The 22,489-nt window shown below is 29.1% G+C and overlaps 2 protein-coding genes and 1 long non-coding RNA gene across 3 annotated transcripts; 1 reads left to right on the top strand and 2 right to left on the bottom strand.

Annotated features, from left to right (window-relative positions):
- Positions 1 to 8,889: 8,889 nt before the first annotated feature.
- Positions 8,890 to 10,661, bottom strand: LOC8288694 (transcription factor TCP21). Its single transcript, XM_002528833.4, has 2 exons — positions 10,077 to 10,661; positions 8,890 to 9,998 (listed from the first exon to the last, which is right to left on the bottom strand). Exons 1-2 carry the CDS (start codon positions 10,405 to 10,407, stop codon positions 9,640 to 9,642), a joined length of 690 nt encoding a protein of 229 aa, XP_002528879.2. The 5' UTR covers positions 10,408 to 10,661; the 3' UTR covers positions 8,890 to 9,639.
- Positions 10,662 to 19,795: 9,134 nt separating this feature from the next.
- Positions 19,796 to 20,382, top strand: LOC8288693 (stress-induced protein KIN2). Its single transcript, XM_002528832.3, has 3 exons — positions 19,796 to 19,941; positions 20,035 to 20,103; positions 20,182 to 20,382. The coding sequence occupies exons 1-3, from the start codon at positions 19,885 to 19,887 to the stop codon at positions 20,254 to 20,256; spliced, it is 201 nt and encodes a 66-aa protein (XP_002528878.1). The 5' UTR covers positions 19,796 to 19,884; the 3' UTR covers positions 20,257 to 20,382.
- Positions 20,383 to 20,480: 98 nt separating this feature from the next.
- LOC125371128 lies at positions 20,481 to 20,735 on the bottom strand. Its single transcript, XR_007217398.1, has 2 exons — positions 20,671 to 20,735; positions 20,481 to 20,569 (listed from the first exon to the last, which is right to left on the bottom strand). It is a non-coding gene; the product is annotated as an uncharacterized LOC125371128 (long non-coding RNA).
- Positions 20,736 to 22,489: the final 1,754 nt, after the last annotated feature.

Raw genomic sequence — 22,489 nt, 5'->3', positions numbered from 1 at the left:
TTTACAAAAAACTAACCGATAAGAGGACATTCCTATAGGATTTTTGTAAGCCGTGCAATAAGCCCAAAGCGCGTTGTCTAAACGAAGGCTCCAATCCTTTCTTCCTGAATTCACCATTTTTTCCAAGATGGATTTAACTTCTCTATTGGAAACTTCGGCTTGTCCGATGGTTTGAGGATGATATACGGTGGCTACTATGTGATTCATTCCATATTCTTCATCAAAGCTGCAATAGATCTATTGCAAAAATGAGTTCCTTGATCACTAATAATTTCTCTTGGAATGTCAAACCTATTAAAGATGTTAGATAAAACCTACAACAGCTTGAGAGTCATCAGTTTTGGTGGCTTTAGCTTCCATCCATTTTGATACATAATCCATAGTCAAAAGTATATATGAAAAACCACAAGAAGAGGGTAAAGGACCTATAAAATCAATACCCCATACATCAAATATTTCACAAATAAGAATTGGAACTTGAGGCATTTCATTCTTGCGAGTTAGTGCTCCTACTCTTTGGCATCTCTTATAACTCTTATCAAATTGACATGCATCTTTAAATACAGTTTCCAATACAAACCACTATCTGAGATTTTCCTAGCGGTCCGTCTAGGTCCAAAGTGTTCTCCACATGCATAATCATGGCAAAAGGCTAAAATATATTGGAATTCATTCTCAAGCACACATCTCCTAATCACTTGATCGAAATAAAATTTTCATAAGAAAGGCTCATCCCAAACATAATACTTAGACTCACTTTTTTATCTTTGCTTTTTTACAACTTACTGAGATAATGAGGTAGATTTTCTGTGACTAAATAATTGACCATATCTGCATACCAAGGAATCATACCCACTCCCACTGTATAATTGCTTGCATCGCACATGATTTCAAAAGGTAAATCTTATTGAGGTGGTTGAATAATAGGTGCGCTTGTCAACAAATCTTTGAGCTTATCAAACGCCTCTTTCCATTCTTTCCCAAACTCGAATTGAACTTCCTTTTACAGTAAATTTGTCAATGCCAAAGAAATCTTGGAGAAATCCTTGATAAACCTGCGATAAAACCATGCATGTCCAAGAAAAGAACGCACTTCCCTAACATTGGTAGGGTATGGTAAGTTTGCAATTATATCCAATTTTGCTTTATCAACCTCTATACCCCTGGAAGAGACCATATGTCCTAATACAATGCCTTGGGTAGCCATAAAATGACACTTTTCATAATTTAAAACCAAGTTAGTCTCTATGCATCTTTTCAAAACTTTGGTTAAATTATTTAAGCATTCATCAAATGAATCCCCACACACAGTAAAATTATTCATAAATACTTCAATGTATTTCTCAATATATTCAGAAAAAATACTCATGATGCATCTTTGAAATGTACCTAGGACATTACAAAGACCAAAAGGTATTCGCCTATAAGCATAGGTTCCGAAAGGACAAGTGAATGTCGTATTTTCCTAATCTTCTTATACAATAGGAACTTCATAAAGTCTTGAATAGCCATCAAGAAAAAAAAAGAAGGATTTGCCACCCAATCGTTCTAACATTTGGTCAATGAAAGGTCAGGGAAAATGATATTTTCTAATCACTTGATTAAGCTTCCTAAAATCTATACATATTCTCCAACCATTTTGCACATGCATTGGTACAAGTTTATTGTTCCAATTCCTTACCACACTCATTCCAATTTTCTTTGGAACAACATGAATCGGGCTTACCCATTCATTATCTGAGATTGGGTAGATTATACCTGCATCTAACAACTTGTGTATCTCTTTCATGACCACTTCTTTCATAGCTGGATTTAATCTTCTTTGTGGTTCCCTTGATGGTTTAGCATCATCCTCAAGTAAAATCCTATGCATGCAAATTTACGGACTAATGTCTTTTGTGTCAGCCAAAGTCTAACCAATTGCAACTTTCTACTCTCTCAAGGCTTTAACCAATCCTTCTTCTTGTTCCATTGTTAGTTCTTTTGAGATGATGACAAGCAATGTTTCACCATCACCTAAATACATATATTTTAAGTGATTCGGTAAAGCTTTTAGCTCCAATTTTGGTGCCTGCGCAATTGAATGTAACATCTTGTTATTAGTATTAGAAATTTCAGCATTGGAATTTATTAGTTCAGATAATGTTGCTGAAAATAATTCTTCTACACCAATCTCATAATCAATTCCTTCTAAATTGGAATGTGCATCTAATTCTTACTCATTACCAACACTTTCTTTTGCAAATACATCCTATACAATTAAATCAATCACATCAATATGACAAAGAGAATGTACATCATTAGGATATTTAATTACATAAAAAATATTAAATTTAACAATCTCTCCATCAAACTCTACAAAGATAATACCTTCATCTACATCAATCTTTGTCTTAGCTGTTTTCATGAATGGTCGTTCTAACAAAATCGAAGCTGATTTTGATGAGGAATTACCATCTAATTTCAAAATGTAAAAGTCAACAGAAAATATGAGCTTATTAACCTGCACCAAAATATCTTCAACAACTCCAAGATGATGAATATAAGAACGATTAGCTAATTGAATCATTACACTAGTCTTTTACAAGTCATTTAGTTTCAACTCTTGATAAACAGAAAATGGTATGACATTAGTAGAAGCTCCTAAATCTAATATGGCAAGCTCAATTTTCTTTTACCAATAACAAGGTAATGACAATAAACCTAGATGCTTGCATTTTTCTGGCATTATTCTTTTGCAAGATAGCCGACACATTTTTACTTACCACCATTTTCTCTTTTTCCTTCATCCTCTTTTGTTTGTGCACAATTCCTTCAAGAACTTTGCATATTTAGAAATTTGTTTGACAGCATCCAATAATGGGATATTTATTTTCACCTTCCTAAACATATCCAATATCTCTTTTTCTTGCTCATCTTCTTTTGGCTTAGTTGATCTGCTAGGAAAATGAGATAATGGAGTGTGAGATGAAAGAGATAGAGGATGATCAAATTTTACTCCATGTGATGCTTTACAAGAAGCTTCTTCTTCTTTTTTCTTGCTCAATTCACTTTTCTTAAATGGAATCGATCCTGAAGGAATCTTTTTTCCACTTCTTAATGCAATTGCACTAACATTCTCCTTTGGATTTACCTCTGGTTGTAAAGGTAGTTTTCTAGAATTTTGAGCCTTCAATTTACTAACCGGCGTAGCCAATTGTGTAATTTGATTGCCTAAGTTCTAAATGCTTGACCTTGTTTCCTGTTGAAGTTGAAGAGTACTGTTAGCAAGATTTTTAACAATATCTTCCAAAGTCATGCCTGAATTTGAAGCTTGAGGTTTTTGGGGAACTTGAGCTGGTCTAATGAAGTTTTGAGAAGGATACTTTTGTTGTCCTCCTTAGTTTCTATAGATCAAATTTGGGTGATCTCTCCATCCATGATTATATTGATTGGAATAGGGATCATACTTCTATTGAGGTTGACGAGTAAACCCCCCTAAAGCATTAGCCTCTAGCATCGAGTCTTGTTGCAATGTAGGGCACATATCAGTGGGATGTCCTTAAACTGAGCATATTCCATAAAATTTTGCCATTTGTAATTGCCTTACAACCATTTGACAAACCAAAGCAGTTAAATCAGAAATTTGATTTTCAAAATTTTTAGTGCTTACCTCATTAACTCGCTTAATAGCTCTATCGACTCTTGGACCAAATTGCTGAGAATTTTCAGCCATGTTTGAAATCAATTGCTTGGCTTCTTCAGATGTCTTGTCTACTAAAGCCCCACAACTGGCTGCATTAATCATACTCCTATCCATTGGTAACAATCCTTTGTAGAATTATTGAATTAAGAGTTGATTAGAAATTTAGTGATGGGGGCAACTAGCACACAATTGCTTAAACCTCTCCTAATACTTATACAATGTTTCTCCAATGAACTGTATTATGCGACAAATTTTTTTTCTGATGTTGGCAGCTCTTGTTGCAGGAAAAGACTTATCTAAGAACAATCTTTTCATCTCATTTTATATTGTTATTGAACCAGAAGGTAGATAATATAACTGATAGATCATAAATAGTTATACTTATTGTGTTTAATTCCTTTATATTTTGATTGGATATTGTGTTTAACTATGGAAATTATGTTTGTTATGATCTAGGTGGTGGAATATTAAGGATTGAGTGGAATTCAGCTTAAAGATATGTTTTAAAGTATCACTTATCAAAAATCAAGTCTTTTGGAGGAAAAGTGAAAATTTATGTAGAAGATCATTTTCAACAAGGCGTAACCACGCTTTACAATCTGTGAGCTGCTGAAATTTATTGAAAAGAATTTCAAATTGTTTAAGTTAAATTCGTGGTGGACCCACTTGTATATTATTTCCTTTATTTTGGAAGTGCTGGATAAAGAAAACTGTCTCCCATATTATTTAGGACTTTATTTGTTTAGATTTCTCTTTATTTTAGCTTTCTTTATGGGATTAGAATTATATAGGAAGTTTGTTTCTTTCTTTTTGGATAGGGATTATTTTATTAAGGTTTAGGTTTGACTTCCTATATTAGGAGGCTAGTTTTACAAAAGAGAACGGCCTTGAATTCAATCTCTTAGAATAGTAGGTTCAAAATTTTAAAACGTATTAAATTTATATTATCCCATTATTATTAAATTCAAGGTGAAGTTTGTGATATGTTTATAAGGGAATAAAAAAAATGAGAAGATCATAAATAAGAGAAAAGGTTCTTTATAAAAATAGCTTTTTATATAAGAACAATTGCATTTTTATGTCAAGAAAAAGAATTTTGTAAAACACTCTTTTCTAAAAATGTTTACTAAAATATGTTCTGGTCAAATATCTTAAAAAATAATTAAACATCAACAACACCTAAAGTCTTTTTAAAAAATTACACATTAACTAAAATCAACCAAAAATCAACAAAATTACCCAATTACAAAGAATATTAAATAAATAATAAATAAATAAAACCAATGAATAAAATTAAGAATTAAACAAATATAAATTAAAAAATAAACAAAAAATCAATCAAACATCAACATAATATAACCCATACATCAACCAAACATCAACAAAAGAATCATTCAGCTAATAAAATACTTTAGATTTTTAACTTTCAATAGTAATTTTTTAGGAGTGTTTTAGTATAATATTTATTTATGAAGAATTTACTCAGGTGTTGATAAATATTTTAATCCTTAAACATCTTTGATTAGTTAATTATTTTAATATATGCGTAGTGTTATTTCAGTTTTATGAATTTAATATATTGTGATTACTTTGTAACATCCATTGAATTGACTTAATATAATAACTATGTATATTTTGAGCACTAGTTTGAGTCGGGTCAGCTTGTTTTATTTATCATTTCTTTCGTATTATTCTTTTTGGACTCAATGCATAAGTCATCCTCCGTCTCCTTCTCACTGTAGCTATTCCCCTTTTCCATGTCAACTTATACCTTTTCTTTTTTACTAAAAAGAAAAGAAACACGGAGCGACTAACAAGAGCAATTCTCTAATTCAGCAAGAGGAGCAATTCTCTAATTCAACAAGATCTCTAATTCAGCGAGATCATATAAATTCTTATCCGTCGTGCATAGCTAGTTTGAGACGTAATTCAAATGTGTCATTGATGAGAAGTAATCTACAGAAAGAATAAATAAATAAAAATTAATGTTAATCATATTTAACTAATAAAATCTTTTACAAATTGAATGATTCCACCACTGTGCGACTCTTTGCCTTCCATAAGCCTGACTTGGAAAGTTTTAAACAGTGAAGTGGCTGTTTGATCGGCCAATGCTCCTCGCTGGAGCCAAGACTCCCTAGCCTTGAACATCATCTTTTTCACTATTAATGATAGACTAGAAGAGAAATTAGAATTTGACTATTTTTTCAAATTGTATAAAAATATAAAGAAATTAAAAGCTGAGATTTAATTTTATTTCTTAAAAAAAAAAAGCTTGAATTCCTTAAAGAAAACACTATCAAATACTTCTTTAGCTAATTAATATTGTTAAAATTCTTAAAATAGATATTGATTGTAATTCTTTGCATCACGAACGGGGCTATGAGAGAGTGTGGTCCAATATCATTGGGCTTTTTCAATAGTTAGTGGGTCACTGTAAATTTTGTTCATCTAACTTGTATCGGCCCTTTTACGATTTTGTTTCCCAAGTTCGAACTAGACCTATTCATGGGTCGGGCCTAACTTGATTTTGGATAAGCCCGAGCCCGCCCAGGCTCGAGAAATTTTTAATATCTCTGAGCCCAAGCCCGAGCCAGAAATTTTTTGAAAAGCCCGGCCCGGCCAATTATTAAACCTGTAAATAGAGGTTGGGCATGGGCGAGCTCTGGTCGGGCCTGGCCCGGCTCGACCAACAATTCAACACAAATATTCAAATTTAAACCTAAGTTCAACACAAATATTCAAAATTTAAACCAAATTTATTATTAATAATGATAGGTAGTTAAGTGGTATATAACATTTAATTATAAGTTGAAGGTTACAGGTTCGAGTGCTAGGTATGACATTTCTTTTTTTTTCTAACTAAACTAAATATCGGACCGGACCGGACTCGAGTTTTTATATAAATCTCAAGCCCGGTCCGAAGAGTATGGGCTTTTTGTGGGTTCGGGCCGGGCCGGACTTATACACAAAAGTTGTTATCAAAGCTTGGCCCGAAGAGTGCGGGCTTGGACGGGTACCCAGGCCCATGAACAGGTCTAATCCCAACCGACGTGGAATTCCTTTCCTTTCTTTCCATTTCTTTAGTTTTTGGTTATCATTCTTTTCTCTCTTTCTTTCTTTCTCATTTTCCAACACAATTCCGATCACATACACTCTGAACAAAGCCATAATTTTAGAATCGTAGTACAATGGACTAGTCACTGTTAAAAAGTTCAGGAATCACGTAATTAGAAAATATGTTTATATGAGTACTTGCCGAGCTAAAAGCCTTCAAAATCCTCTTACCTTTAAACCGCATTGTTCACTCTTTCCATAATCTCCATCTACAATGGCCCATTTTTCTTTTTTTATTTTGAATAATTTCTTAAATGTTTGTTTGTATTATAAAAAGACTGTCAAATTAAATTTTTCTAGCGCCACAAATATGTATGCCCTGTCCTGACGGCTAGACTAGCTGAAGAAAATTTAAATTATTTAACGGTTTTGCTCTAGTGATTATACATGGAAGGCTGTAAATTGAGAATCATCTACATAAGATCTCAAAGCTGGCATGTATTACTAGACAATGGTACGATATTTTTTGGGTTGGCAAGAAGCTTGGGGGATGAATGAATAGCAGGCGAACACAAAGAGAGTAGTTGGAACGTGTGGATTTCAACTCCTAATCCATTGGCTTCTTTCGTCAATCGTAGCTTCAAAGTTTGTGCTTGAGATCTTAACTGCAAAGACAAACAGAGGACTCTGTCATCTTAACCTTCTTGGACATGTAAAAATAGAACAGTTCTTTCTAAAGAGGACCTAACATAGAACCTATATTACTTACCTGCAATTTCTTCGGAAGAATGTTAGTAAATTTGTTCGGTCTTTTGAGTTGTTTAGGCATGGAGACTCCATGCTGAAGAGAGGTATTTAAGACATTATGACATCTCTAAGACCCTGGTAGATGATGCTCTGTCTTTAAATTTGTGTTCTTCAAACAGTAAGAAGGCATATAGTGCAGAAAAGTGATTTCAGTAAAGCAAAAGATATGTTCGGAAGAATGTTTTCAGATTTTAGTGGAAATTATGTAACATGTAGACATGAACAAGCAAGTTAATCTTGGTATGGTCTAATTATGTAATAAGATAACCATCATATTAATAGATTACAAATAATTTAATTGAGAAGTTAATTCAAACCCTCATAAATTGGCTTTTCAAACTCACTATGGGTTTATTTTAAATTCTCGTTAATACAGATTCATGTGGCTGCAAAATAAGAGATTTGTTACAAATCCATAGTACAAATCTTAATAATATGAATTCATTCTGTTTTCTTTCTTTCTTTTTTTTCCCCTTAAACAGTGATATATAGATTAATTACGTCGGACTAAAGGACTCCAAAAGAAAATAATATTTTATGGTATGACCCAAAAATTGAAACACCAGAAAATAGCAAATCCATAGTGTGAATCAACAGTTTAGAATATTGCTCGTAAATGTGAAGTTGAGATGAAACTTAGCAGAGCCGAAGGATAATATCTTATAAAGATCGCCAAAGTGTTTGATTAACACATCAACAAACATTAACATTCTCAAAAGACCAGAAACACCCAAGTTTTTTTTCTAATGATGAATAATATCTCCAAGAAGTTGAGAGTTTTTGGCTTGGTAACGTTGGTTTTTATATTCCTATTGGCAGGAGAAGCAAATAGTGCAAGGATTGGCAATGGAGCTTTGGAAGGAGATGTTAAGCCATGCACCCCAATGAACCATGCAGCATGCGGACAGCAGCAAGCAAACCAATATCAAAGAGGCTGCGAGAAAGGAAAGGATTGTCGAAGCTTTCCCAAAGAGAAGAATCAAATTACTTCCCTAACAAGGGTGTGAGAGATTAATTTTTGTCTTTTTTAAGGTTTGCCTGTGATTGTTTTCCCCATTATAGATGATGGCCCTGACCTCTGTTTTCAATTTTTCTTTTTTTTTTTCTTTTTTTTTTTTTTTTGCAATTGACTTTATTTTTGTCCCTAGAATTTGTAACTGGATAGCCGATTCCTTAGATAGAAAAGTCCTTTTCCTGTGTAAGTTTCTGTCAAAATTCAGATAGCCAAATTATTATGGATGAATGAGCTTATCAGTTGTACTACTTGATTTTCTATTCAAGGAGTCCTCTAACTTTCGGGAAACAAGAAAAAGAAAGAAAAATTAATAAGAACGAGAGAATAAATAAAGACAACTGTTATGTTATATATCAACAACACTCATCATTTGCATGAATCATGAATGGGAAATGTTGATTATGCATAGAACAAAGTTTTTGGAAACCCTTGATCCAAAGTTTTCATACAAAATCATCAAGCTAAGCATAAATCAAGCAAACTGCACACATTAAAGGAAGAAAAAAAAGAAAGGAAAAGGAAAAAAAGAAAGAAAACTCTTTTTAAGTCCCTTGCACATATGCCACTCCATCCATCAATGGACATGGGAGTGTGCCTTCAAACATGAAATTGCAAGCATGCATGCCACACAAAATGGGAAAAAGAATTGCTTGAAACTTTTTTCCCATAGTAGAAAAATAGGTCACCAACCAAATTCTTGCTTAATTCACTACAACTTTCTCATATCAGCCAACTCAAGCCACACCCATTATGAAATAATTATTTTTCTTGCTGCTCCTTCCCCCTCCTCCTCCTCCTAAAAATGAACAGAAAGAAGTAAACAATTTGGAACCTCTAACTGAATTAATCATCTCCAAACAAAACTACTTGCTTACTTGAATTCCCAATTACTCTTCAATCTCTAAAAGAGAAAAAAAAAAAAAAAAAAATTTCTAACCCTAACTTGACTAACATGCTCAACCAACCATCCATTCATCTTGACAAAGACGACACACAAAAGCAACAATTCCACATATAATACAACATATATATACCATTACACCACCGAAATAGCCATCCCTTCACTCAAATTTTTTCAACGATGATCATCCTCTCTCCGACCCGAACTCCCGGGTCCACCCGATAATGAAGCCAACAAATTAAGATGTCCTGGAAGGTAATTCCCAACTCTAGCAGCCGACGCCTCTCCCATTGCGGCCTGCTGGTGCTGGTGCTGCTGCACAAATAGAGACGTCTGCTGCTGCACGGCCGCTAAATCCGGCGGCGCAGTAGCGAACCCCCAAAAATCGGGCCTTGCGGGCAGCGCCCAGAAACCTTGATGAGGCTGCGGAGGAGGATGCCCCACCAAAGACCCAACCGCGGCGGTGGGACCAACTGAAACTCCAACGTCATCCTTGTTATTCTCATCCTCCTCCGTCGTTCTCACTCGCTTCCCTAAAATGAAAGGCGTGGGTCCTAAAATGGGTTTGTGATCTGATATTGTTGACGAATTGGATAAAGAGTTAGAGTTACCTCCTGCCCTAACCGACACCGACACTGTTGAAAAGCTAGCTGGAGTCGTGCCAGTCCCTGTAGCTGCTATTATCGATGGCTCTGCTTGACGTAGTAGCCATTCAATAGTCTGACCGTCAGATTTATGACCCAGTTCACGGGTCAATTGAAATACACGGGCTGCGCATATAATCGGCATCCGAATTCTCCGTCCCCGTCCGTCTACTTTACTGTGACGGTCCTTTGATGGTGCCTTCTTTACAGTCAAGGCTCCGTTGGTATTACTATTACTATTATTCGCTGATGGGTTGATTATTGCGCCGTTGTTCGCTACAGTTTCAGAATTTGACATCCTGAATCAGTTTAAATAAAACTGTTTCAAAAGCAAGCCCAAAAAAAGGGGAAAAAAAGAAAAGAAAATTGGAGGTGAAGCAGGCACAAGGGGTTATAGAGAGTGAAAGAAAGAAAGAAAAGAGAGGCAGAAAGTAAGGGTTTAGGGGGTTGGAGAAAAGAGGGGAAGGGGGAGGGGAAGGGCCAAGAGAAGGGAAACACAGAAGCTAATCATTGAGAGGCAGGAGCTGGTGGAGACAGGAGGGAGGGCACATGGGTGGTGGGTCCCCTGTTATTACATACACCAGCTACACATTGCACAACTAAGTGCCAAACAAGTGAGAAATATTAAAACCCGGTTCAACCAAATATCCAACCCAAAATTATCCATTTTAAGCCGGATAAAATAGTTAACCATACCCACAGTTGGCAACTACACAATCAGCTTAGCTAGCTAATATTCTCATTTTTAAGAAAATTAAAGGAATTTCGAGTTTGAATTATAGTAAAAAAATGTATAAATAATTACTTAAATTGTGAGTCTTCTTTAAAATAAAACAATGCAATATGTTTTAATAAATGAATGATATATCAAAATTTAAGTTATGATTTTTATTTTTATTTTATATTTTTATTTCTAATCTCAATATTAATTTTTTTTAATAATTTTTTAATTAATTTATTATATTATATTATAGTCGTGATTGATTGTTGCCGTGGCTTTTGCACATTTTCTTTTACAAGCTTTAAAGATTTTTTAGTAAATTTTTATATTATTTCTTTTATTAATATTTAATTCATATTTTTTTAAATTATATTGTAGTTATTTTTATTTTATTTTAAAATAATTATTTATATCCAAATGTATAAATTTATGTTTAACTGTTTTTATGTATCTAAAAATAATATTGATTAACTGATCTAAAATACATTTAAATTATTTGATTCAACTTTTAAATATTCAAACTTAATAGAGTATTAGCCACAAATTGGATTATATTATAATATTTTAACCTAAGAATTAATGAGCTTAATTAAATTTTTATCAAATATCTTATGGATAATTTATATATATATATATATATATATATATATATATTAATTTATAAGACCTAAATTTTTTTGATACGTATGTTTTATTTTTGACATATAAAATTATTATTTTGACATATATATTTACTTTTGACATATGAAATTTAAAATTATATATTATTTTATAATTTTTCTATTAATTTTTTATTAATAAGTTATACTTCTCTCATTCTAATTATTAAAAAACGACATATTAGTAATAAATTAATTTTTTTATTAGATAATAATTAATTAATTAATAATTATTTAAAAAAATATTTTAATTATTTTTAATATTATATAAATTAATAAATTAATTTTCTAGTTAAATAATAATTTTTATTATAGAATATAATAGTTTTAAATATATATTTACTAATAAATTAATTGTTAATTATAATAATAATTTTTAATTTTAAAATTAATAATATCAATTTTATTGATAGTATTAATTTATATAATATTAAAATTAATAAATAAATATTTTAAAATTATTTTTATATTATTATACTAACAAATTTAAAAATAATTAATTTATTATTATTTTTTAAAATATTAAAATTAATAAAATTTATTAAATTATATTTTATAAATTTAATTTTATAATTAAATAATAATAACTGAATAAAATACGAATAAATAACTAATTATAATAAATATACGTCTTGGAAATCTTGGGCTGAGCCGAACATAAATATAGCATTACACTCGTCTTGAATGTAACTAAAATTTTAATTTGAAACTTTTAGAATAAATCACAACACGTAGAGATCACGCGCGAAAGTAGAGCGTTGATGTGATTAAATAAAAGAGAAGGAAAGGGGTCCCAAATTGGAGCAGAGGAATTTAAGTGCCGGGATTTAAAGTGGCCGTACTGTTTTGAATTGAAGGTTCCAGCTACGTGCGGTAAATTCATTATCCATTCGTTTACAGCCACGTATGCTTCAATCTACAATTTTTGAAACCATTAGATTTTTGTGAATCTGTTTGGTGGCCTATCGTTATATTACATTTGTTACTATCACTTATCCCTTATCAATTTCAAGAGAAAATTTGTGTACGTACTACATATTTCCCTACATTTCAAAAATAAGTATTTTCAATTTTAAAAAATGGATTAGTATATATTAATATTATAAAATAGATAAATATATTATTAATTTTAAAATTTAAAAAATATATAAAGATAAAATGATAAATCTTTTTTAACTTAACTAAAAATATTTAGTTATAATATTTAATATCTCACTTGTGAGGCCCTAGATTAACTATTGAAATAGTAATTTATCAATTCAAAAATTTTATTTGTCACCATATATATATAAATAATGTGAACTAAAATAGTAAAAAAATGATCCAGAAAGACATGATGAACAAAAAAAAAGAATCCTCAGTTGTTAAAGGAAATAAAAGGATCGTATAAAATATTTTTAGAAATTAAAATAATTAAATTATAAAACTAAGAACGCTAAAAAAGCAAAGCAAGAAGAAAAAAGAGCAATTTACTATTCTTTTTCCTGCAAACTTTATCATAGTTATAAATGAAAGTTCCATTCTCTTGGAAAAGAATCAGCAGCAGAACTGTAAAATAAAAATAAAGAGATACATTTATTATCCACCAATTTTTTCTTATTTTTTAATAAATTTTAATACTTTTTATTCTACTCTTTTAACTCTAAATTTTTTTATAAAGTTTTATTTTTTATATTTTTAAAATTTTTTAAAACACTGATTCATCTTTTCTATTCTTTCCTTTTTATTATTTTATTCATTTCCAATCATCGTTAAGAGCGGTTTTAAAGGAAGATGGCTAATCACTTTCTTCGCTCTTTTTATTTTTTATTTTTATTTTTATATATTTCACTAAATAATTTCGATTCAGTTTTTAGCAACTCACGATTTCTCTACTCTTTGAAATGTCAAAAATATAACAATAGATCAAAACTCTATCCATCATCAAATCATAATCTCTTCAAAGCTTTTGCATTCTATTTTCTCACTACAAATACGTATAGCAAAAATTCATATAGATGAAAAAGAAAAAATATTAATGTAAGAATATTATGGGTGGAGTTTGATCATCTTATCTTATTCTCAACTATTAGGTTATTTAATTATTCATACTGTAATTGTTTTTCTTATCTTCAATTTTATGGCTATTGTTTATATATTATTTTCATATATATGATAACCAAAAAATTAGGGATGAATGTATTTTAGAGATAAAATCCGGTACGCTGGCGACCAGAGTTTTATCTTAAAATCTAATGGCAGATCAATTCATTGACAGAAGAATTAAGTGTGAAGGACAACTTGGTTAAATTATCAAACAAGAAAGATTAAAATGTTAATACAGTGAAATGGGAAGAAGTTATAATAATTTGTTCGAAATTCTCTCTTAAAATATAATATATATTATATGTTAACTATATCTACTCTGAAATTAAAATTTTCAAGAATCCAAGCAATCAAAAATGAAAATCATTTTTCTATTTTTTTTCTTTATCAAATTTTCATCTTTTGACTTGTTTTTTTTATATTAATTAATTTTAATAAATAAATATTATTATATTTTCTGAAATTTTTATAATCATTCATTATAGAAATATTGAACTGCTAGCCATCTAAACCGGTTTTCTACTTAATTTGACCTTAAGTGGACCGAGTTTTCGGAGGTCACAAATCTACCAATTGGACTCAACATCAGATTAAAGCATAGAAAACTAACAGACCCGACTCCAGCTTAAACACAAACATATCAGCACAATTAAGAAGACCAGTTTGCTAACATACTGCAGACATACAATGCTTGAAACCAGCTCGCAACAGTGCCAAATTGTACTCTTTCATCCATGATTATTATGATTTAGATAAGTGCAGCAAAGAAGAATAAAAAAAGAAAAAGAAAGAAAGATGGTACTTTAGAAATCAGAACCATATCATAGATATTGATTATTCTGCTTTCTTTTTTCTTTCCTAAATAAATTAAAAGACTTATTGAACAAGTCCTACAAGCATATGAAAATCCATAGTCTAAAAGGCTAATTGGATAAAAAATAATAATAACAAAAAAGAAAGAAAAAAGAAGGCAAAAGATACGGATAACTCCTTAAACTTTTAATCGAATTTTAATTAAATTCTTAAATTTTAAGTTGAAAACATTGAATGTTAAACTAAATAATATGAAACAATTAAGCCTTCTATGCAACTCACTTACTTTTGCCGTTAACAATTTTGGAAAAGGTACTAATAACCTATCAACTTTAAACCAAATCTCAATTAAGCCATTAAACTAAAATATTAAAATTTCAACAAAAGAAAAAAGATAAAACCCTTTTATTTTCACACTTACGTTTTATCTTTTTTTTCTTGAAATAATTATTTTGATTTTTGTATTATTATTTCATTTTGTATTATTTTTTAGAAATATAAAAGAAATAGAATTTATAATCTTGGTGTCTTTATGTTATTGCTTGTCATTTTATGTGGACCATTATCTATGAAAATAATTATTCGTAGTAGTAACAGACTTGTATAAAAGGGTTTAATTGTTCCGTGTTATTTAGTTTAAATGTTTAATTATTCTAACTTAAAGTTTAAGGGCTTAACTGGCATTTATTCAAAATTTTAGAGAGTTATCCGTACCTTTTACTAAAATAGTCAATAGTAGTAATAATGGAGTTGCATAGAGGGGATTAAATGTTCTATATTATATAGTTTAAGGGGTTAATTGTTCCAACTTAAAATTTAGGAGCTTAATTTAGATTTGGCCAAAAGATTAAGGGTGTACCCATAACTTTTACCAAAAAAGAAAAAGAAACAAAAAGAGAAAGAGGGCTGCTATTTGAATATGTGAACATGCAAGTTAGAAACTGAAGTAAAGATAGTCCCATAAAGACTTGAGATGAACATTTAGAGATATACAATCAAATAAAGGATTTCTTATATGAAATTGGAGAAAAAGAATACCTGCAATTTTTCTTAATCTACTTTAGCATATGAAAATGTTAAGAACACAAAGCTTGAGAGCACCAACTATTTGTATCATATCTAGCGAACGATATAGATAAAGTTCCTCAGTTTTTAATCAAAGCTGGATTAAGTTTTTAAATATTAAAATATCTTAGTTTTTCATTTTTAAGATTTAAAAAAATAAAATAATTATATTATTGAAACTAATTTTATTTATTTTATTGTGTAATAATATGATGCTCAATTAGATACACGTAGCAATACGGATATGGATCATTTAATATAATTAAATGACAAAGTATATCATGTATCTAGATACACGTAGCAATACGGATATGGATCATTTAATAAGTGCGGCTGATAGTAAACTTAATAATATTTTTATTTTTTAATTTAATACCATCATATATGTTAAATGTATGAGTATTATTTTAATAGTATTTTTATTTTTTTATTTTTTTAATCTTTTACACAATAAAATAGTCATGTCCCAAAATAGTTTATTATAAGTTTCACAATATAATTTTATATTTGATATTGGTAAATTAATAATTTTATTGAATATTAAAATTTAAAATTAATTTTATTTTACATCAAATATTAATTATTTTATTATTTAAAGATCTGTAATTTTATTAATAGTTAATTCTTATAATAATAATAATTTTGTTATCATAATTATTAATGAAATGATAAAGAATTAAAATTTATTTGCATAAGATTTTTATCAATGAAATTTTCATTTACAAATTTTAACATTTTTTAGTAGTTCTTTTAAATGACTTTTAAGGATAGTTCTCCAATTTAATAAAATAACATATTTATATTTTATATGACATTGAATTTTTACTATCATACATATTTATATTTGATAAGTTATAGATTCATTAGATATAAACTGTAGGTTAATTGGTAGTACGGTGTAAGTTCATTGAAAATTTACTGTTAAATATAGTTATAAATAATAAAAATATTAAATATTGCTTATAGGTTCATCAAATATGAAGTCTAGATTCATTAATTTTAGTTATAAATTTATCAGTTAATATATGAACATATTTTTTAAATTTTAAATTTTTAAACTATAATCTATGAATCTTATATGTACGTTTGATGAATCTATAGTTATAAATTATGAACTTTTTTATTTTTAACCTATGAGCCTATATCTTTTAGGATATATATATGAACCTTAAGTATATGTCTAATAAACCTATAATTTATAATTTATGAACAGATTATCAACTTATGAATCTATAGTTTTATGATTAATATTTATAGTTTTTACTAATGAACTTGTGTTCATATCCTATGATTTTATTTTGTAATTTGTAATTATGAATATAAATTATTAACTTTAATATTTTATTATTATTAAATTTTAGAATTAAAATATTATTATATAATGATAACAAATAAATATAATTAAATTTCTTTGAAGTAAAATATAATATAATTTAAAATAAAAATATATATTAAAATATGATTAAATTTAATATTTTTATAGAAAAATTAAATCATTAATAAAGTTTCATATATATATAAAATTTCATTTTAATATATGGCTTTTGATCATAAAAATACTAGAATATTACTAAAAAGATAAATTTAGCGTTGTAATAAAAAACTATATTGAAAATATAAAATTAAAATAAATAATAATAATAATAATAGATTATTAATAATAATATATTAAAAAAATAAAAAGATAGGGCATAGTAAAAGGAAAGTAATGTTTGTGTAGGGTAAGATAGTCTGTAATGTTTAAAATAAAAAAGAGAAATCTCACACGTGTACTGTAAGCTTAATAATGATGAATCATGCAAAATCTCATGTATTTGGTATGTGAGACTGTCTTTTAGTAAATAAAAGTCATAAAAATGATAATTTTCTTTTTTTTATTTTGATAAAGAAAAATCAAAACCATGTTAGTTAAATATGAGTTAGCTTCAAGGATATTGAGTGTGTTTAGGATTGCACTTGGGTGTTAAAAAAACAGGTTTAGAAATTCTTTAATTTAATACATATTGATTTTTTAATTTTTTATAAACTAATTTTTTCAAATTTATTTATTTATATATTCATCTGTTTTTTATTATTTTATTTTTTAAAATAGAAAAATAAAATCCTTGCAGCTTATAAAGATCAGAAAAAACCGTGAAAACTGATTCTTTTTATTTCTTAATTTGCTTGTTAAAAATAAACATTTTGAATTTGAAAAAAAAAAAAATAAGAAACATTGTCAATGCTATTCAAGGATATTTGAATACTATTAGGTGCTTAAAACTTATCCCAACCAAGTCAAGTAAACATATTGAACCCAAACACAAGTTAAATTACCATCTAATCATGCAAATACTTGCTACCAAAATTGAAAAATCTCAAATTCAATCAAACCTACCCTTATATAACATGGGGTGCCCCTGCTGTCCCTAAAAGTTCCTTTAGTATTCTTTAAGATTATTTATAACAACCAGCAAAATTAAATTCACTTGCATCTATAATATTGAAACTTCATCCTTGCCCTTATATTAAATGTACTCTATCCTCACACTTCAATTTTAAAATCGCCTACTTTGATTTTTGGCTGGACTAACTCAAAGCTAATCATTGTTTTATGAATTAGATTTAATTAAGATTATGAATTATTTATAGCTTATTAATTTAGTTTTTCTTTTTCCTCATACATTATATTGATTCACTTTGATGAGGTAAATTTTGTGAACTAAATTTCTAAATTTTAATATAATTGCACTTAGCTTAATTAGATTGCAAATTATATACTATATATGATAAATAATAATTATTGTGTATATTTATATTTTTGGATCCGTCTCAGCACATCTTACCACACATGTATATATATATAATATGTCAAAAATATATATGTTTTCCCAATCCTTAAATTATATAAAAACCATGACATAAATAATATTTCTATATTATTACACGATAACTTTTAATACAATAATTATAATCTTTTGATGTTATGATCATAACCAAATGATTTATATTCCTATTTTAATATGATTTCTTATTTACAATAATATTCGTTAATAATATAAATTAGCAACATATAACACAACAACATATCTGAACCTTCATAAATTGCGAAAATTCAATCTAATGGAACACCACAGAAAACCTAACTTTTGAGGAAGAGAAGTCAAAGAATTGGACTAAAATTAGAGAAACTTGAGAAACAGTTTAAAAATTTCTGGGAAGAGCTGCCATTGGAAAATTGTTGATTCTAAATGATATCATTGTTGGTATTGCAATAGAGAGACAGATTTGAGCGGTTAGGATGAAAATATTTTGCTTTACATTTTTTTTTTATTATTTTTTTTTTCTTGCTGGAATTCCAAAATCACATACTGCTGAGCTTATATCATGTTCACAGTGATGCCTCCTCTCTCAAGCCAAACTCTTCCTTTGCATTGTATTAAGGAAGAAGGAATCTGAATGGCAGTTAGTGGTGGTAGTATAAAGAGGAATGGCAGAGATGACGCCACCATAATGTCTTTATAATCAATACAACCATTTACTTAATAGTTCAACAATTTCTTATCATATATTAGGCTATGATTTTGAGATCTTACCCAAATCCAAAACCACAAAATAAGATAAAAAGAATACATTTTTAATTACCATACAAAACTCAAAGAAAAAATGATCAAAATTCAAGAATCATGTAACATATAGAGCATCAAATAATATCTTCTCTTTAGAATGATCAAAAGAATATTTATAAAAATATTTAAAAAATTATGAAAGTATTCTCTTTTTTCTTTTTATGAGAAATTTTCAGAAATCTCCTTTTTTCTTCTCCCTTTAAAACTATTACCTTTTATTTTTATGAACTGAATGGAACTAGAATGAAATCAGCAGTTGCATATATCAAGTGCGAAAGTGGCTCTGATTGTTATAAGAAGAAAGGAATAAGAAAAGAAGGGAAAGGAAAGAAAGAAAAGGAGAAGGGAAGCTGATGTGTCACCTCAACTCAGTGCGTAACCGACTTTAATTTTTTTTGATAGTAAAGGGCTTAAAATATAGGTTTTAAATAGATCAAGTGTTTAATTGCGCTTAAAATTAGTTTAAGGGCTAATCTAATCCTCGCATTAAATGTTAGGCGCAACAATGTACCTTTTCACTTAATAAAATAAAAAAACCATGTAACCAAAACAGGAAGACACTATCAAGCCTAAATCCTGTAAAATCGTAACTAACCTTTGATTTGAATAACTGTTTTTTCAGAAATTGCTCTGTTCCAAGGCATTGAAGATCGGCACATATGCCCAAAAGAAACATTCCTAGTCTTTATACGTGTCAATCAATGAAGAGGATACAGGCTACTATAAATCTCAACCAAAGCATCAGAGTTTGCATCAACATATCAGAAATTGAATATCTACGCAAGAGTGTGAATTTTGTGTTCTAAAAGAAACAAGAAAAGAAAATGAATCAATCTCAGGATGCTAGCTTCCAAGCTGGACAGGCCAAGGGCCAAGCTCAGGTGGGTTTTAGTTGTTTAATAAAAATTTGAAAAGACATATATTGCATGATATTGAAATTGTGGTGATATGTTTGTATTTTCTTTTAATTTCAGGAGAAATGCAGCCAGATGGCTGACAAGGCTAGCAATGCTGCCCAGTCTGCCAAGGAATCATGCCAAGAGGTTCATATACATTTCCTTACTACCTTTAATCTTTCTTTTGTTTCTTAATTGTATTTGATACATGAATTTGGTCTGCAGGCTGGTCAGCAAATGAAGGCTAAGGCACAGGGAGCAGCTGATACTGTCAAGGACAAACTTGGAGCAAACAACTGAAGAGAAGCACCATCTTTGTTTATTTTGCTTTAGTTTGTGCAGTTTCTACTGCCTTTATTTCTTTCTTTTTATTTTTTTCTAAATTTCCAATTTTCATGATGCTCTTCTGTTGAGGGCTGCCTTTCATCGTTTTCCTTGTTTTTCTTTTTTTCTCTTCAATGAAACATATTAGATCAAAGAAAAAAATTGATATATACTGATAATATAGACATTATGCATAGATGGAGAATATATTATTCTTTCATTTGATAAAAAGAACAGTAAAAAAAGGTTTAAGCACAGCAGAAAGAGTTGATGAGGCTTAGCAGTTCACCTATAAGTACATCAGATTTCAGAATACTGTCAAAAAAACATGAGAATATATATATATATATATATTTCTTAATTATATAAGGTGTTGATTGGAACTTTTACCTTTTTGTTTTTGATCTGCTTCTCCGAACATATAGTAGCTGAGGATAAGCATCCCAAAACCAAGGCAATGGTTAATGCAATTATCACTGGTATCTTCACTTTATCTCCAATTTTCACCTCTTTATGATGAAGTAAAACAGAATAAAAGGAATTAAACTCCAGCTAAAACTAACTCAGAAATTTGCAACTTTGTTTATAGTTTCTAATGCAAAAGTGCTAGAGAAAATGGAGATTTTAGTCGAACAGAACCCATAAGAAAGCCATCACCGCCTGTCTATATCACTAGAATCGCTCTCAAAATTCCTAGCTGTAGATATCCTGGAACTTAATTGAAGATGTGTATTCTGAAATTGTTGCCCCCACCACAACCGGTGTAAGAGAGACACAAAACTATTTTATATTTTAAAAATTGAATAATTAATGTATAATTTATTATTTAAAATTAATAAATCATTTATTTTAGTGCAAGAGTTTTAAATAAGCAGGGATTTTGCAATGTGCCGTTCAACAGCTCACTATCTTTCAAAAAGCCAAACAAACTGCTGACTATTTCTTATTTTCTTTTCCATCTCTCTGTCAAATTACAATCTTCGGAATTGTACCAGGCCTTAATTCATGCCTTCATTTCTATACCTAAGATGCAAACCATGTAAGCAAAATAATGTTATGTACAATAATATTTATCTCCCAAGGATAGTCTGAGGGAGAGCCAATAGCTTCTCTTAAGGCTGATTCTTGGATATTTCCAGCTTGATTACTTCTAGGAGTGCCATGACTTCCTCAAAAATTTAAAAAAGAAATAAAAAGAAGGAAATTCCTGATCGCCATATCTATGGCTACCCATTAATGTGAAAAGGATTGATAATATATATATATATATTATATTGACCCTTGCTCTTGGGTTTGGAGCATGCATGGATGACCTATTCAACTTAAGTGTGTTGACACCATAAAGACAATAACTTTGGAATATTTGATGGTGTCTACTGTCTTCACGGGTTGACTAATCCCTCTTAGCCTCCCAATAGAAGATTTTGTTTCTTTTTTAAATAACAATGAGAAAATGTATACATTTGCATCTTGCATATATGCTTACATCATTATGCAATGAAAAAAATATGATAATATTATTTGGATTAAAACGTTTGGATATAAAAATTTTGTTCGAAATATTTTAAATTATTTATTTATATAAAATATGCATAATACATATTTATACACAAAAGTTTTCAGAACATATAGCACATGTGATGTAGTATAATTGCAAAGGATTGTAAACAGAAAAATGGAGAAAACTGCAGGTTCCATGATTAAATGAAATGAAAAACTGCAGTTTAACAAAAACCAAAATATAGTATGCGTGTGGTAAAAATCATTAAATTAATTTGTTTCCTTTTAAAATATGGTTAAAATTAATTTTATTTTTAATTTTTTTTAATATTATATAAATCTAGAATTAATTTAGAATACAGATTCTTACAGATATTAAAATATTTCCTCAATAATTTTAACACAGCTATATATTTAGGATATATTTTAATTAAACTAGAAAAAATCCGTCCATCAATATTTATTGTTTGAATAAAATAATTGAAAAGGCATATGCCATTTACTTCCCAATTTTGGCGGCATTTGGTTGTTTTCATTCAATTCTTAATTTTATAGCACTTCTAATTAACATTTTTTTTTCTTTTTTTCTCTTTTTTTAAATCATCAAGTTAGAGTTGTTGGCGAAAAATTCAAACGTGAATTGTAAAAAAATTGTATTTAAATGAAATAAAATAGAATATAATCCTATTATAATAACAAAATGATTGTC

This window comes from Ricinus communis, chromosome 9, assembly GCF_019578655.1.
Source record: "Ricinus communis isolate WT05 ecotype wild-type chromosome 9, ASM1957865v1, whole genome shotgun sequence".
Classification (NCBI taxonomy): domain Eukaryota; kingdom Viridiplantae; phylum Streptophyta; class Magnoliopsida; order Malpighiales; family Euphorbiaceae; genus Ricinus; species Ricinus communis.
This window is presented reverse-complemented; position numbering and strand designations above follow the sequence as displayed.

Excerpts from the sequence above, each read along its gene's own strand:
- LOC8288693 (XM_002528832.3), top strand. The coding sequence starts at position 19,885 with ATGAATCAATCTCAGGATGCTAGCTTCCAAGCTGGACAGGCCAAGGGC. Across the intron at positions 19,942-20,034 it reads AGGCCAAGGGCCAAGCTCAG|GAGAAATGCAGCCAGATGGC; the intron begins GTGGGTTTTAGT and ends TTTTAATTTCAG. Across the intron at positions 20,104-20,181 it reads CCAAGGAATCATGCCAAGAG|GCTGGTCAGCAAATGAAGGC; the intron begins GTTCATATACAT and ends TTTGGTCTGCAG.
- LOC8288694 (XM_002528833.4), bottom strand. The coding sequence starts at position 10,407 with ATGTCAAATTCTGAAACTGTAGCGAACAACGGCGCAATAATCAACCCA. Across the intron at positions 9,999-10,076 it reads GGTGTCGGTTAGGGCAGGAG|GGAAGCGAGTGAGAACGACG; the intron begins GTAACTCTAACT and ends CTTTCATTTTAG.